The sequence below is a fragment of the Aulonocara stuartgranti genome (genome assembly GCF_965226115.1).
Source record: "Aulonocara stuartgranti genome assembly, chromosome: 3".
NCBI classification, from domain to species: domain Eukaryota; kingdom Metazoa; phylum Chordata; class Actinopteri; order Cichliformes; family Cichlidae; genus Aulonocara; species Aulonocara stuartgranti.
The window spans coordinates 55,539,736-55,556,286 of record NC_138941.1 but is presented as its reverse complement, the minus strand read 5'-3'; the positions used below and the strand labels follow the sequence as shown (position 1 = coordinate 55,556,286).

The 16,551-nt window shown below is 38.5% G+C and overlaps 1 protein-coding gene and 1 pseudogene across 2 annotated transcripts in view; one reads left to right on the top strand and one right to left on the bottom strand.

Annotated features, from left to right (window-relative positions):
• Window positions 1–16,551, bottom strand: part of LOC309699741 (tripartite motif-containing protein 16-like) — a 141,222-nt pseudogene that overhangs the window by 79,745 nt on the left and 44,926 nt on the right. The gene's annotated exons all lie outside the window — the stretch shown is intronic.
• LOC309699193 (F-box/WD repeat-containing protein 7-like) overlaps window positions 8,188–16,551 on the top strand; it is a 48,211-nt gene continuing 39,847 nt past the window's right edge. Inside the window, exons 1-2 of the mRNA XM_082522103.1 lie at window positions 8,188–8,437; window positions 13,412–13,999. Of these exons, the coding sequence (XP_082378229.1) occupies window positions 13,460–13,999 (540 nt within the window). The 5' untranslated portion in view covers window positions 8,188–8,437; window positions 13,412–13,459. The remainder of the gene's footprint in view (window positions 8,438–13,411; window positions 14,000–16,551) is intronic.

Below are 16,551 nucleotides of genomic sequence, written 5' to 3'. Positions count from 1 at the left end.
AATCAGCATGGATAAAATCCATTGCCATTTGAGGATTATTTGGTAAGTACAACCATTTAAGGATGACAAATTTGGTTAATGTGTACTAAATGATAAACATCCGACATTTTCGGGAGTACTTCTGTATGTTTTATTTTAAAACAAATGATGTCTGGTAATTTTTTTTTTAGCATTCTAGCTTGTATGCCTCTCACAGGTGTTAGTAGTCAGGCATTTAACAAATATTATTGGGCCCACTTCGGTGTAATTTCCCAAAATGTTTTACGATTCATGTTAAGCTGCAACTTGCCTACTAAGAACTGCAGCTTTAAAATTACTCCCAACATCTACCGCGCATGCTCCCTGGTGTCAGTAATGACCACCAGGAGCGCCAGCGATCCGATCCGTTTGAAGAATGAAATATATGTATAGTGTATTTTAGAAACATGCATCAAATAAGTTGCTACATTGTTTGAAGGAATTCTACCCCGTGTTGATATCTGGTTTAGTGTTAATATCAGTGATTAAAGTGTAAGACATGCATTTATCTTGTGTCATTAAAATGCAGCATTATGTGTAATACAGCTATATGTAATGCATTTAACTCCTTGTATCAGTTCCATTGATTATCAAAGTGACAATTTGTGTGTTCCCCCCTTCAATTTACGTTGGTCAGCTAGTTCTGTCTGTCAGTAGATGCAACAAAAGTGGCTCAGATGTGATTGTGGTTACTGTTATCTTTTATTGTAACTCTTGTTATCGTAATAAATACCAGAAAATATTGTGATAGGATTTTGAATCCATATTGCCGAGTTCTAATCTTCTATTTCATTTTAACATTTTTAGGGGTACAATTAATAATTATATTGTTGAACAGTCTAGAATTGATTAAAGCAAAAGTGAAAGCTTTCATGTATTGTCAAAATTGAAAAGCTTCTAGTTTTGTGTTCATATATTTGTTGATCTGACTCAGAAGAGTCAGTGCCTAACCAATCATTAACCTCACTGAATGTCACTAATGTGAGTTGTCAAACATTGTTTAATTACTCATCGCTAATCAGTCATCTGTTAATATTTTTGACTTTGGTTTGGGAAGAGGTGGAAAAGAACCAAAATCTTGTCTCACATTGAGTTCTTATCCCCACCAGAATATCAGCATTGATGCTCGACGGGAATGCGTTCTAAAAACTATCTGTGTCTACTTAAATAAAAAGCCAGATGACCTGTTCAAGGAATTCTTGGTAAGTTAGAAAAGGGGAAAGATCAGTTTGTTTGTTTGTTTGTTTTTTAAATTTGGGATAGTAAATTGAAGGTGGGCTCATTTGTTCATATGTATCTATATGCAATTAGCTTTTCCCCCCACCTTGTTTTCATTTTAAGGATGTGGATCTTAGTGCAAGAAGAGAAACGGAGCAGCTGACTTTAGGAGTCTGTGTTGTCAGACATGAAGGAGCAGACTCTGCAGATACACCTGAGGACATTGGTGTCATCATAGAAGGATACACTGTGCTGAAAGCTCTTAGTGATGTGGCAAAGGGGTGTGCCCTCCTGCTTGGACTAATCTACAGTCTAAATCTGAGGTACCCAAAGCACATGAAATACATATTTGAATTTCTTCAGAAGGTGCTGATGGAGTTGGATGGGAACAACCTATCCATGAAGGTGCAAGTTCTGAAAAACAAACTGCTTGAGTGAAGCCGCCTGCACTGAACTATAGAGGACACTGAACTGGTTACAAGATTCTCAAACCCATCTCCTTGCACTTTATAAACGGTTCAGTTTGAATTCCGCAAGAACTTCTGCAAGGCCTCTTACCTTTTGGCATGCTTTGTTCATGTTGAACTTTTACCACCATCCAGCTACATTGAACAAGACTGCTCCTAAGTTTGGACTTCATTTTAAGTTTTGAAAAACTGAAAGTTTTTTTAAATATGGACAAAAATGCCACTAAAAATCATTTCTACTTGTTGTTTATAGGACTGAATTGTGAGTTTTCCATTGTACCCAAAGCAAGTTTAAATTAAGTCATGTTAAAAATGTTGGAATCACAACACTTTCCAGTTTTAATAACTTGATTTTTACATTCTGTATTATGTCTTCCTGAACTTAATATGCACTTGCATATATGTGAAGATATTTTTGTTTAGGAAAAAGGCATTGATCTAGAATTTTGAACAGCTCAAAGTTTGCTTCAGCACATTTTACACCAAGTGTTATTAAAGTTGGGTTAACTGAATAAAATTGTGTTTGATTTATTCAATTTACTTTAAATAGAGTAAGTAATTTAATCCTATAGTTTCATTAGAGCTCGTTTAGGGTTAGTCAATTTATCAGATGTACTTAAAATTTGTTGTTCAAATTAAATGCGTCATACATTTTAGATTTCACTAACCCAGTTGTGTGGAACCGGTTGACATAACTGGGTGGAGTAAATGCAACATCTTATTTTATAGAGTAGGTAGGGCTTGTTTTGGTTGAGTAGATTTTATTTAGTGTTGTCAATTTAAGTCAACATGTTAGTTAGATCAACATTATGATATTTAGTTAATACAACACCATTCTTGTGATTTTCATTTAATTAGCCAAAACTTGACAGATGTACTTAAAATTTGTTGTTCAAATTAAGTGTATCATACATTTTATATTTCACTAACCCAGTTATGTGGAACCGGTTGACATAACTGGGTGGAGTAAATGCAACATTTTATTTCTTGAGTTCTTGCAGTAGCTGTGTCCACAGGCTGTAGTCACCGGATCCTTCAGTAGATCCAAACAGATGGAACAAGAGAAGGTTTCTTGGTCCAGCTGAACTGTTTTATGTGCCATTTTTCCTGTCAGTGTCAGTGACTGTGTGAGTTTCTTTTGTTTTGGTGAAACTAGTTTGATCTCTGGTCTAAACATGCATTTCTGTAGTGAATGATGCCCATCAGCTCAGAAACATGACCACATGTTGGTTTCACACATCTTTAACCTGTATATCCAAACAAGGGAGCACAAACAACAGTAGGTCAACATCAAGTTTTTATTGAACATTATGAATGAGCAAGGTACCACAACGCTACATTGCAAACTAAGCTAGACATGCAAATGACAATGATTAGAACTTCTGGACCCTAAGACCTGTTTGTTTATGCAAAAAAAAGTGTTTAACAAGAATTTTGTAGCTCTGAAAACGCCACGTCCAGATGAACAGAATCAACTTTTTGCGATTTACTTACCTGGATTGAGCATGCATCAAGATAAGAATCATATTGGTTGGAAACATGGAACTTATTTATTTTATTCTAGTTAATTTTATATTATTATTATAATTAGTTGTAGTAGTAGTAGAGTAATATTTAATGTCAATTTAAACTAAACTAACACTTAAAATATATTTTTAAATTTATCTTGTGACTTCTTGTAGATCCCATCTGCAGTACATTCAAGGTCCACCAGATGGCTCTAGGTCACACTTTTAAAATCACAGCGTTTCTTATAAATTCACTCAGCATTAAGGAAATAAAATCTGATGCAGCATCAGGGTGATATAAAATTCAATATACAAGTACTATGTTGTGTATGATTTTTCTTCAGTGCTTTCAATTTTAGTACTTTGGTCCTAAAATGTTTGGACAATGTCAGTTTTTAAGGATTTGCTCACTTTTTTCACCACTTTGACAAAACAATCATTAAATTATTCTTTTAAAAATAATACTACTACATGAGAGCACAGGGTTGCACGTCACCCTGAAAACCATTCCCAACACCTTTTTCCTTCTTTATTTATTTCTGATCAAATGTTATGATTTCCCAAGGAGATTTCCTAATAACGGTGACAGTTCATATGTACCTTACATACATGTTAGGTACATATGAACTGTCACCATGTCTGTCCTTACTTGTCGTCCCCTGTACGCTAGAAGTGCTGAAGTCTCTGAAGAGCTGCACTGGTTACTTTCGCAACGATTTGTTTGAACAGATTAAACTTGCACGTCAGTAAAAAAACAAACAAAAAACAATGTGAACATGCACAACAATCTCTTTAGCACACGCCAAGGAACACATCACAAACAGGTCAGTTATTTTTTTTAAAATGCTTTTATAATTTTATAGGTTCAAAAGAAAAAGAAGAGCGAGGACTTCTCCTCCACAACTTACCAACAGGCTGCACGAATCATGAACGAATCGTTCAATACTCCAGAATCACTTTACTGACTCATGAATCATGATTCACAAGCCCCACTGACTCACTGACTCATCCCTGTTGCTATTAGCAGCAATGTATCTAGCTTATAATTAAAATTGTGGAGAAAAACACAACATCCAGTATCGTAACAAAAAATTTCTGCTCTGAACTGGAAGAAAAAAACCCTGAGTAGAAGCTCACATCAAGAAAATAGCTCCTCGGTTCACAGTAGCATCGCTCTGCTAACATGCTAACAGCACATTTAAGCTACTCACCCCCTTCCTTCCTGTGCTGAATCATGTGAACGAATCACTCACTCATCACCCCCTCCCTCCTGGCTCACAGCTTCTTCTTCTGCTTGGTTGGCAACCAATGTTAAGGCGCATTACCGCCCCCTGGCTCACAGCTCAGTGGACATTTAGTTGAGAAAATATATATTTAACACATTTAAGGAAAATACTAATAAAATAAAAATAAACAAAATAAATGTTTATTAAGCAGTTTTGATAGGAAATTGCTTAATTTTAGAAATTTTTTAGCTCTTTTTTGCTCTATAAAATAGTTGTTTTTTTTATCATTCATCTTAGCAGTAGGATATACATGAAAAGAGAAACAAGTTAAGTTTCAGTGAAAATGTAAATTTTTTGCACTCTCTGGTCAACTGACTCAGTGAATCAAATGACTCAAAATATCCGATTCACTTTGGTGAGTGACTCATTAAAATCCGATTCAGTAAAAAGAATCAAATTTACCATCACCACTCGAAACGGAGCAAACTAACGGAAGCTGATCAGCTTCCGGGGGGCAGGGGGCGTAGTTAATATGGAATATACTTGTAGCGAACCACCGAATGAAGGATGACACTTTACTCATTAGGTTTTGAAGGCTTAATGGCAGTAAACCATTAACCTCACCATAGGAGCTGGGGATTTATACACAGAAACAGCGTGTAAGTTAAAAATCTACACTCTTAACAATCATAAACCTTACATCATAAAATAGGATTCAACATAAAATTTAACAAATGTAGCCTCTGTCACACAAAACATATAAACATGTCCTTATCTACGTCATGAAACTACCATGTGCCTCTATCAAGGGGGCTGCTAATGACAAAAGAAATCTCCAAGGGACTGATGCTAAAACTACGCCGACAGTGTTTCACGGGAAATCGTCCCTGCAAAATAAAAGCTTCTAAACTCAAACACAAAGCTGGTGATAGGAAACAGCGATAAGTGCCAAAATGAAGTGCAAGGAACTAAATAAAAGTATTTAGGGTTATTTACAATACTGTTTGCAAATGTAGTCAACCCTTCTCACGTTGTGTCAAAAAGGATAAGATGACAGAGGCGGGCGGTGTCACGGTCCTGGGTCGGTGACCCAGTGTTTTGAGTTCCTTGTGTCTCTGAGTTTTTGTATTACGATCTTAGTTCTCTTTGTTGCCCCAGTAGTCTAGTGTCTTAGTTCGGCTTTCTTGTATTCTCTTCAGTATTTTTTAGTAGCCGCCCTCTGTGTCTCCTTGTTATTGTTCTGTGTTTCTTAGTTGCTCTGTCTCCCCTAGTCAAGTCTGCATCTATGTTACATTTCCTGTTTTACTTTGAAGGCCTGTGTCCTACGTGAATGTATTGAGTTTCGCTTCCCTTGGGTCTCGTTATATCCGTCAAGTCGTCAAACACTTAAAGTAGCATCACCCTGCCACTCCACCAACCTGTACAAGAGGCCAACATGAAAAATTACTTTGTGAATAATAATTGTAGTTTTCCAGCTAACTTCACTATCTTCTCCTCGTTCTTCCTGTTCTTGTACAACCTCTCTCTCTTCATCCTCCTCACTAAACTAGAATTGTATTTGCTGGTAAATGACAAAAATATAATCTCATAATAATTATTACAAGAGCAGTTTGGGATTTGTGATTGTTAACAGGACAACACACGGCTTAGTTATGTCAAATCATCATCACTGAATGTGGGTTAACAGAATCTACAGCTTTATCATTTGAGGTGAATTTGACCACATGTCCACTCTTACCTGTTTCTCTTTGCTCTCTCCCTCTCTGTCCTCCTCTCTCAGTCCTTGTTAAATGTTACAGTGGGGGAAAAAAACAACATGAACTGATCCATATCGGTGTATAACAATAGCTGGACACTCACAGGTGACATCATTTTGATTTGCTGTCACCTGGATCTGCAGCTGTACCGAAACACTGAAGCCCAATTAGATCAGAATAGGAACAAAAATCGTTAAAAAAATAAAAATAATAAAGTTCATCAGCTTCTCAGCTGGCGACTCGCGATATACCAGCAGACTAGTGGATCAGAAGGTTAAAGTTAGCTAATAATTTCAAGGGGTTTAAGCTAATATTACTGATGCTTTTTAGAGAAGAGATAAAAATAAGCAGACACTGTATAAGTCACAGCAACGTCCTCGCATTATCAGAACAGTTTGAACTTTTGTTGTATAGTTAAAGTGTGTTTTAAAATGGCATCACTTATTTGTATCATGACCTCTTTATCTTCTTTCTGACACACCAATGAATGTCTTATTAGTCAATTAATGACTGAATGAGTTTTTTTGAGTACATCATTTATGTTAATTAATTAATGTTTGAGTTATACAAGTTAACTTTGCAAAAGCTTAACTTAAATATGATATAAATGTTAAAGGATTCCTCAGTTGAAATTAGACATTTTCATCCATAACTATGACATAAATAAAGCATCCGAAAGCAATTCGGGCTCGTCCGGGATTTGAACCCGGGACCTCTCGCACCCAAAGCGAGAATCATACCCCTAGACCAACGAGCCACACGTGGTCACCTGTAGAGCTCACAGATGTTCGGTGATTTTGTCACTATGCTGACTAGCTTTCATTTGTTGTAAGTTGTTCTGTTTGGCAGCTAATCTTTCACATACACAGTAATAATGAAATCACCGTCCTCCGCTGCTTTATGTTGGCAGGTTCTGTGTGGAGAGATTCTGACTGGACGTTGTTACTGGGAGGTGGAGTGGAGAGAGAGGGGAGATGCAGTCACATACAAGAATGAAGAACATCAGTGTAGATTTAGATTTGCAGGCTGTAATATAGAATATTCTTAAATATGCTAACTTGAAAGGTCCTCTTTGTAAATCAGGTTAAGATTAGTGGTACAAGTTGTATCACAGAGTCTCCCAGCCCTCGCTTCCTACCATATACATGTTACAATTTGCTATGGGGGTGCTAGCTGTATTACACAAGGTCCTTACCCTTCATCTTTGTATATATGTATATAATAGGTAAATCTCAAATCAACCAATTATGGTGGGCCAATCTGAAGGAAACTTTACATGAACATTGTCAGACGTGGAGCAAATATTTAAATCTGTATGTTAAAAAACTAAACAAAAAAATGTGTTATCCCAATTCTCACTTGAGACATGCAAAACAAATTTGCAGTGAGTGTACTTTGCATGTACAGTTATTACAGGTTCATGTTGTGGTTTCAGACAGGTTCTTTATGCTTGAATTTGTTGTGCAGGCTGTAAAGGTGGAAGCATTAATCTTCCTCTCTGTTTTTCTTCATTTTTTGTAATGAAATAAAGTGAGCTCAGTCTAATTTCACCCCATCAAAGTTGCTTGGCGTCTAGTCCATCTGCTCTGGTCCTGATATCAGTCTCATATATATTATAAAATCAGGACATTTGTGTTTGGTCATTTATTTTTTGTAACAGTGCTTCTTGGCAATGAACCTCACACCATTGTGTACACCTCTGTGAAACCTTAAATGGAGCCACATCTGTGAGGAAAATGCATTTGTGGGTTGAAATAAACAGGCTTTGGTATAAGAGTATTTAGTATTAGTGTATTATTAGATAACTAAATGTAATTTTTAAAAAGTTATGCCACCATTATTATAATGGTTGAGAGCTGCAGGTTTGCAGATATTTTGTTTTTCCACAGTAAACTAAACAACAGATTTTCACAACGAGACGTCAGCACACAGAGGAAGCTGTGAGGCGTTTGATTGGACAATGGCGGAGCGTTATGTAATTCAGGCGCCTGACGTCATCAAACCGCGCCAAACAAAGCTTCATGCGTAAAAGGGAGACAGGAGAACGGGATAAAGTTTAGTTTTTCTGAGGTTTGAGGTTTTGTTGAAGCGGAAAGTGTGTAATTTCAACGCTCTGGAGACATCTTCAGAGCCGAGGTGTTTGTTTGGAGCGGAAACGCTGAAGCTGCTGTGAAGAATAAACAAAGAAGAAAATGCCGGTTTTTAAATTTTAAAGTCCGAAGAGCGAGAGGAAAGCTCAAAACGTAAGTCCGTCTCGGTTTAAAGCTTTTAACATAGTCGTATTGATTTTTTTTAGTGGCTAAACAGGGTGGTTGTAAAAGTGACGGAGATATCGATGTTAACTATAGAGATACCCGATATTTTTTAGCTGCGGGCAGTTTGAAGTACGACATCATATGGGTAGTTATCAAAACACACACTTGTTGCAGGCAGGATTTGAGTCTCATTATACAAGTATGAACGGTAATGTTCGGAAACCTGGAGTCAGCAGAGACTGAAGAAGTCACTTGGATGAGTGATGAAATGCTACGTCCAGATGGACAGCTGGACGATTGAGCGTGCATCACAACACTCTATCTTTGACTTTATTTGGGATTAAATGCTTTAAATCTTAAATTATATTTACTTATAGATGTTCGAATAAGTGTTTGTGCAACATGGAAAGAAATTTGTTTCTGGTGTTTAGCAGAAAAGGTCTTGAATAATTCTGGGATTTTGTTGTAGGATCTGAATTTGATTGCTGGTGTTGGTGAAATTACACAAATAGATTGCAGAGTGCCATGTGCTTTGTAATTGGTGCTGTAGGTTCACTAATTGGCTCAGAAGTTGTGAGGTTAAAGATTTGCTTTGCTTAATTGTTTTGATGTTCTTCTTAGTTGCGGATGGTTGCCATGTTTTGGATGCTGTTGTAAGTTGTAGTGGTCATTTTAGTTGCAGAAGCCAGATTGACTTGATGCTTGATGTTGGTTTGTCTGATCGCTGGAGCTGCTGTTGTTTGTAGGAGGTGCTTCATGTAAGACATTCTTTTGTCACAAGTGTTGGTGTAGTTTTAGTGTTTGGATTCGTTGCAGAAGTTGTTTAAAAGTTTTAAATATCTTCTTTAGCTACAGTAATCAGTGTATTTTGGCTTTGGGTGTTGTTGTGGGGGCGATTGTTGTGATTGGTGCCATTAAATGTCAGTTGTTACAAGCACATGTGACTGATTTCACTCATATTTCATTAGAATTTTCATACTGTACATAATGTGCTGACCAGCATTTTAAAGGTGCTCTCTTGTATAACAAGGGTTAAATATGCAGTGTATGCTTCAAACCACTCCTTTAACAAAACTCCCACTTTTACTTGAAACATAGCAGCTCCAGTCTGTACACATATCACAAATATTTTCCATTGGATCCCAGAGAAACTCACACAGTCACTGACACTGAGAGGAGAAATGGCACAGAAAGTTCAGCTCGACCGAGAAACCTTCTCTTGTTCCATCTGTTTGGATCTACTGAAGGATCCGGTGACTACAGCCTGTGGACACAGCTACTGCAGGAACTGTATTAAAAGTTTCTGGGATGAAGAGGACAGGAAGGGAATCCACAGCTGCCCTCAGTGCAGGAAGATATGGCATAGCATACAGCTAGGGCTGGATTGTGTAACCCTGAATCCTCCCTTAGTTGTGAAGGCCTGAAGCTGGGGCTTCTATGATGCACTGTTTCTTTTTCAATCACCTGTTTTAACACGTCTTTTACACCTCTCTGCATTTAATCATTAGTTATTAATCTCTGGCTCTCTTCCACTGCGTGTCTTTGCCCTGTCTTCCTCCCCTCACCCCAACCAGTTGCTACAGATGTCCGCCCCTCCCTGAGCCTGCTGCTGCTGGAGGTTTCTTCCTGGTAAAAGGGATTTTTTTTCCATCCCACTGCTGTCAAAGTGCTTGCTCATAGGAGGTCATCTAATTGTTGAGGATTTCTATTTTCTCTGTATTATTGTACGATCTTTACCTTACACCATATTACACCATACTACACTATAGAGTTTAACTGAATCTTTATTTACTGTGTTGATTTATTTAACCTGTCTTTTGCATAATGACCTTTTAATATTGTAAGTATAGTGATTTAACTTCTATTTTGTTCATTACTTTGAAATTAACATTTACAGCCTAAGAATTGTGTTCACTGGTGTTTTAAATGCACTCTTCTATATTAAAAGATGGCTCAAAATTGAAACCCTGATAACTCCTCCCTCTTTTACCTGAAACTCTGTAGTTCCACTCTGTCCGCATATTTTCTAAAAATAGTTACTATATACAGCTGGTGTGATTTTGGCCCTTCCACACAGACTTCAAAGGTTCTGTGGGCCCCTTCTGTGAACTCTGACCTTTAGTTCTCTCCATAGGTTTTCAGGTGATTTCTGTAGCTCTGCACATGTGCTAATTGGATCTTACACAACTCTTCTTGTACAGAATGCTGTTATTCAGTTCAGTGCTGGATTTTGCTACAATAGTTATCCTCAGTCAGAAGGAGAGGCTGAAATCCAGGAGTAAATTGTAAGAGTGGAGTTTATTTACATTTAGATGGATGGTACATAGTTATGGCATAGTGTAGGAGAATGTGGTACGGTGATTTGGTGTGGCTTATGCAATCAAGAACAGGAGATATATTAGAAGATAAATAAAGATTAAAGGGTAAAATAGCTGGCTGCAAATTCCTCTAAAACAAATCTGCTAAGGAGGTGCATCAATCTAATACCACTCCTTAAGAGCGTTCACATGTAGTAAAGCACTACCCAAATGGGCCACAAGGGATAAAATGTTTATGCCTTAAAAGGGAAAAAGTGCAGAAAACAGCATCTCTAACAAGTAGAAAGCGATCTCATGGTAATTTTACTAAAGCGAAACACTGAAACTGAAAATGTATCACACAAAAACTGAATTCAACATTTATAAATCTGCTCTGATTGTATAGAAAAGAATTAAACTGTTCCATCTGTTTGGATCTACTGAAGGATCCGGTGTCTACAGCCTGTGGACACAGCTACTGCAGGAACTGTATTAAAACCCACTTTGATGAAGAGGACAGGAAGGGAATCCACAGCTGCCCTCAGTGCAGGAAGACTTTCACACCGAGGCCTGTCCTGGAGAAAAACACCATGTTAGCAGCTTTAGTGACTCTCCTCCAGAGTCCAGACCACATTCACTCAGCCGCTCCATGCTGGACTTTGTGTTTCTAATTACGGAGCCACTGCAGAGTTTGTCAAATTGAAATAAAAAGAAGTCATCAAGTTGGGGACAGGTTAAAGTGTTCATTTTAGTTTTTAGTTTCTTTGGTCTCTATTCCTGCTGAGAGCTCACTTTTGTGGTGTTTCCTCTCTGCATAGATCACCCGTCATACTTTAGAGGCACTGATTAGAGAAAAACAAGATCTCATGTTAGTGGCGGGCTTTCAACAAAGAACGGTTTATAACTTTCCAGATTTGAGACATTTCGAGGTGAGGATGGCAGAGGAAAACTCTTTCACTGTTTAATAGAAAGATTCTTATAGTGAGCTTTTAATTTGTCAAAAAAAGTGTTTGTTTGGTTTTTTTGTTCCGTTTGAAGAAAAAAAATATTTTAAAACCAAATGTTATATAAGGGGCATGATTTAAGTTTGTTTGGTGGAAAAATTAAATGAGTGTTTGCTTCGAGTGTTCATGAAGCAAAGAGAAGGTCTGGAGGAATTTCTCTTTCTTTGAGGATCTAAAGAGAGGAGATGAACTTTGGTGCTTCCATGGACTTTTCTGTATTTAGGAATGGATGTTCATACGTTTTTAATGATTGATTACTCGTGTGTTTTATTTTCATTTGTGTTTTTGGCCATGGATGTACGTAAGAGGATTGGGTCACTGGGGCTCAATCACAAAAACATCTGTCATGAGAGTTTTAAAATAAACTGCAAACACCTGCTTAGCAGCTTTTTGACGTGGGTTCAATTACATATTGCAATATGGTGAAATCTCTAGTCAAACGCCAAAGTGGTCTCTAAAGATGGGCCGCCGCTCTGACCTCTTTTATCCACATACACAGACAAAAACACAACACATCATGTGAGCCTGAACCTTCAGTTCAGCTCATCCTTAAAACCTTCCCTTCCGAGAGAATTACAACTATGTTTTTCACTTAGCCGTTGCCTCCCTTCTTTCCAAGATGATGGTGATGATGGTGAAAATAATAATAATTCCTGACATGCAGCGCTTGGATGTCTCTGACCTCCATACAATGGTCCCTTTGGGAAAGTGTATGTGTGATAGAGCATAATTTGTGATGCTATTCTGCACTCATATAACTAAGTTACAAAGTGATATTACTATTATTAAAGTGATCAATACATAAGGCATGGACAAATGTTCTGAATTCTGAAGGAAAGGAAACCAAAACTGAAGTGTTGTTTAAACATGTGACCATGAGCTAATTTCAATATGAAACCACTGAAAAAAAAAATTGTTTTTTCTATGCTTTTGTGTTTTGAAGATAAATAAACCTGCTGTTTGTCATTCATTAAAATACTTTCTGTCTTTAGCTTATGAGACACAATAATTGGCATAGGTTGATGAAATAAAAACCTCCTGCTTTATTTTTTCCCATTGGGCACACACTGAATCCCATTTGTTCTCAGATATTTATACTTTGGCAGCATAAAAATACTGCAAAAGCAGAACTATAATCCAATTTTTACACACATTCCAGTTTTTTATGTTCTAAGAAGATATTTAAAAGAACCAAATACGTTCCCACTCTGTCTGTGTGACCTTACATTAATGTTTTATTCATGGAAAAATGGACAGAATAAGCTTACAACTTAAAAACTAATATTCTTATGTAGTCTGGTATGTATGGTCAATGTATAGCAAGTGCGATATAAAGACATAAAGTATTGTTACATTTGACCTCTGATCTTTCCTTTAAGGTCAATAGATTGAAAGTCAATGCGATAAGAATGCCATAAACAGCTAAAAGTGCATTAAAATGGGTTTAAACAGGCTAGATTTTAAAAGCCTGCACTTTGTGGGGCAGTAAGAACAAGTGCAAACTTCTTATAGTTTAAAAAGGAAAAAAACTTAAATGAATAAATAGATAATGACAATATTCCCTTCAAAGTAAATCCTGCCCAGACAATGAGCTGCCTCAGTGGAGGTTTGTGCTGCGGTTTTTGTTGATGTTGATGTTTTGATCCCTGTTATCTTTTCAGGATGCTTCTACATTCCTGTGCTGGTTAAGAAGAAAGAGTAGACGATCGATGGAGGGACGACATCGAGAAAGGAGAGAGGAGGGAGAGGAGGAGACGATACATGAGCAGGCGAGAGAAAGAGGGGAACAGAGGGATGGTTCTCTTAAACCTAAATCGGGGATAAAGATGGAGGAGGAAGATGAGGGAAAGGAAACAGAATTGATGAAGGCTTCTCCCAGAGATGAAGCTCAAAGTCAGCTGATTAATGGACACACCCCAATCTCTGCCTCTTCCTCTTTCACCTCTTTTCCCTTCATCTCCTCCCCTCATCAAGGAAGGGGGGGCGAGGATGAAGAGGAGGTCAGAGTCGCCATCCTAACTGTTGAGGATGAGTCCTGTCCTTCAGAGCCCTTTGGCACCACCCAGTTTGAACCAACCAATGAGGATAATGGACAGGCAGAGAGTGGAGGGGAGGGGAAGGAGGATGGAGAGATGGAAGGAGAGGAGGAGGCGGCAGAAGAAGAAAATGAGGAGGAGGAGGCGGCAAATGCTGAGGAGAGAGAGGAGGAAGGGGAGCTGGCGTCACCTGAGGCTCATCTGCAACTTAAGGTAGGACCCACAGTATTTTTTTTTTATCTTAGTAAACTTGATCATTTTCAGGCTTCTGTTTGATTAAGCACTTGTGTGTCATGCGCGCTAGAAAGGTGATGTGCGGGATTTATTTTGACACACCTGCCCTACTGTTAGCAAGAGGACCCAAACACTCAGATTCCCTCTTTGACAGGCTTGTCCAAAGTCCAGCTGGGTGGCCAATCATCACTCTAGGTCAGATTTTATATGACCTGTCGTTCCTAATTCAAAATATATTGTGTATTGCTCGCCACCATAAATATAATTAGCCATCCATCCATCGATCAGCTTCTGCTTCTCCTTCGCGGGGGACGCTGGAGCCAATCCCAGCTGTCATAGGGCGAGCGGCGAGGTACACCCTGGACAGGCTGCAAGTCGGTCGCAGGGCAACCATTCGCACTTACATTCACACCTATGGGCAATTTAGATTAATCAATTAACTATCCCCACTAACTGCATGTGTTTGGACTGTGGGAGGAAGCCGGCGAATCCAGGGAGAACCCACACCAACTCCACACAGAAAAGGGGCTGATGGTGGAATTGAACTCAGGACCTTCTTGCTGTGCGGCAACAGTGCTAACCACTGTGCCACCGTGCTTAATAAAGTGTAATTCACCCTATTGTGTGTAATTTCTGTTTTTATCTCATGGTGGCAGCATAGTAGTATAATTCTTATGCTTAAAAAAGGACCCCTGAGTGATTTTCCAGTGGTGCTCTTAGTATAATGTTTGGTCACCCCTGCCCAATGAGAAGCACGTGGTGAGAGTGGGAAGGAAGAACTGCCTTTTAACAGGAAGAAACCTCCAACAGAACCAGGATCAGGGAGAGGCAGTGAATGGTTAGGAGTCAGGGGTAAGGGAATACAAAGAAGAACTTAATCATGTATATTTTCAGTATTTGGATTAAAGGATCATTCTCATTATTTGAGACTGGAGGTTTGCCCATAAAGTGGCTCCTCTGTGGGTCAGTCTAATACTCACCACCTCAGTTTTAGATCTTCGGGGAAACAAAGAGCTGGAGAATTTAGAAACTCTGACAAATGATTGAAAAGCCTGACACATTTGTAAAAAGAGACAACACTTTAAGGATTATTCATGAACACGTTGGGATAAAGAACGACATTTTAAAAATTTCAACTATTTTAACAGTCGTCCAGTATAAAACCTCATTCAGATATTTAAAGTGTTTTTGAAGATGCCTTGATGCCCCATCATATTCTGCTGCTGTAATTGGCTAAAGGTCAGTGTTCATACAGTTTGCATATATGGATAAATATCCCAATTTGCTTACGATTTGTACCTTGCAGCTTTTGTATAATCCAATATGGTGAAATATCCTAAAATGTGAGAGGTGCTTTAATGAGCTCTGTCTGTTCTGTTACATCATGTGTAATTACACTGTGTTCACAGTAGGTCCACAGCAGTGGAGGATAGTCTCATTCAAACAGAATAAATCAGTAGGATCTTTATTTTCTCTTGAAGTCCATTTACTGATTGGTATATTTATACTTTTAAACTATAAAAGTGTTTCTTCTACTGCTGCCAATATATTTTTATACTTATGAGTTCCTGCTTCTTCTGCAATTATCCAGCAGGTGGCGCCAGTGCACACTTTATCTCAGTGTGAATGAAATACACCTGATAGAGATGTGTAGTGAGTGAAACACCGATGCAGAGGGTGTGTGTGTGTGTGTGTGTGTGTGTGTGTGTGTGTGTGTGTGTGTGTGTGTGTGTGTATACACAAAGGGTTTGAAATGCCCTTTGTGTGTGTAAGTTTACACATATACACATTTTATTTACACTATGTAAATGAGAAGTAGAAAAACAGTTTCTGAAACTTTTCAGAGCGGTGTGAAGGTGGAGCTTTCGACTTACGGGGATTGTTTGCACATACTAAATCAAATCTCAGCATGATGCCATAATGATCTGTGAGCAGCATTATGGCATCATGCTGATATATGAGAATGTCAGAAGGAGTTTCTGTGTCTTTGTGGAGTCAGAGAGAGCAGATGAACTGTAGTGCTGCATGAAGAACAGGCAGAGAAAGTGTGGTGCCAGGGGCTGGGGTGAGGTGTGCGGCAGGAGTGACAGATGAGATCAGACAGGAGTCTTCGTGGACTATGATGTTGGCAGATGACATTTCGAATTGAGCCTAGAGGTTGAGGTAAACTCTGGAGTGAAGGGTAAGGAGAGTGAGTAGAAGCAAGACAGAATACATGTGGGAACAACAGGGAAATAGCTGATGTCAACGATCCAATAGCATTTGGTGCAAAAGAGAGGTGAAGAGGAGAGTGCAGGCATGATGGAGACAGGTTTCAGGGTGATTTGTGAGAGAAAGATCGCAGCTAGAGCGAAAGGGAAGGCTTACACGATGGTAGCGAGACTAGCTATGGTCTATGATTTGGATACACAACAAAAACGCGATGGAACTTCCAAGTGTAAGACCAGAGAGAAGATGGATGCATGCAGTGAATTATGACACGCAGAGGGTTGGTGTGACACAGGAGGATGCTGGGATAGGGTGAGGTGGGT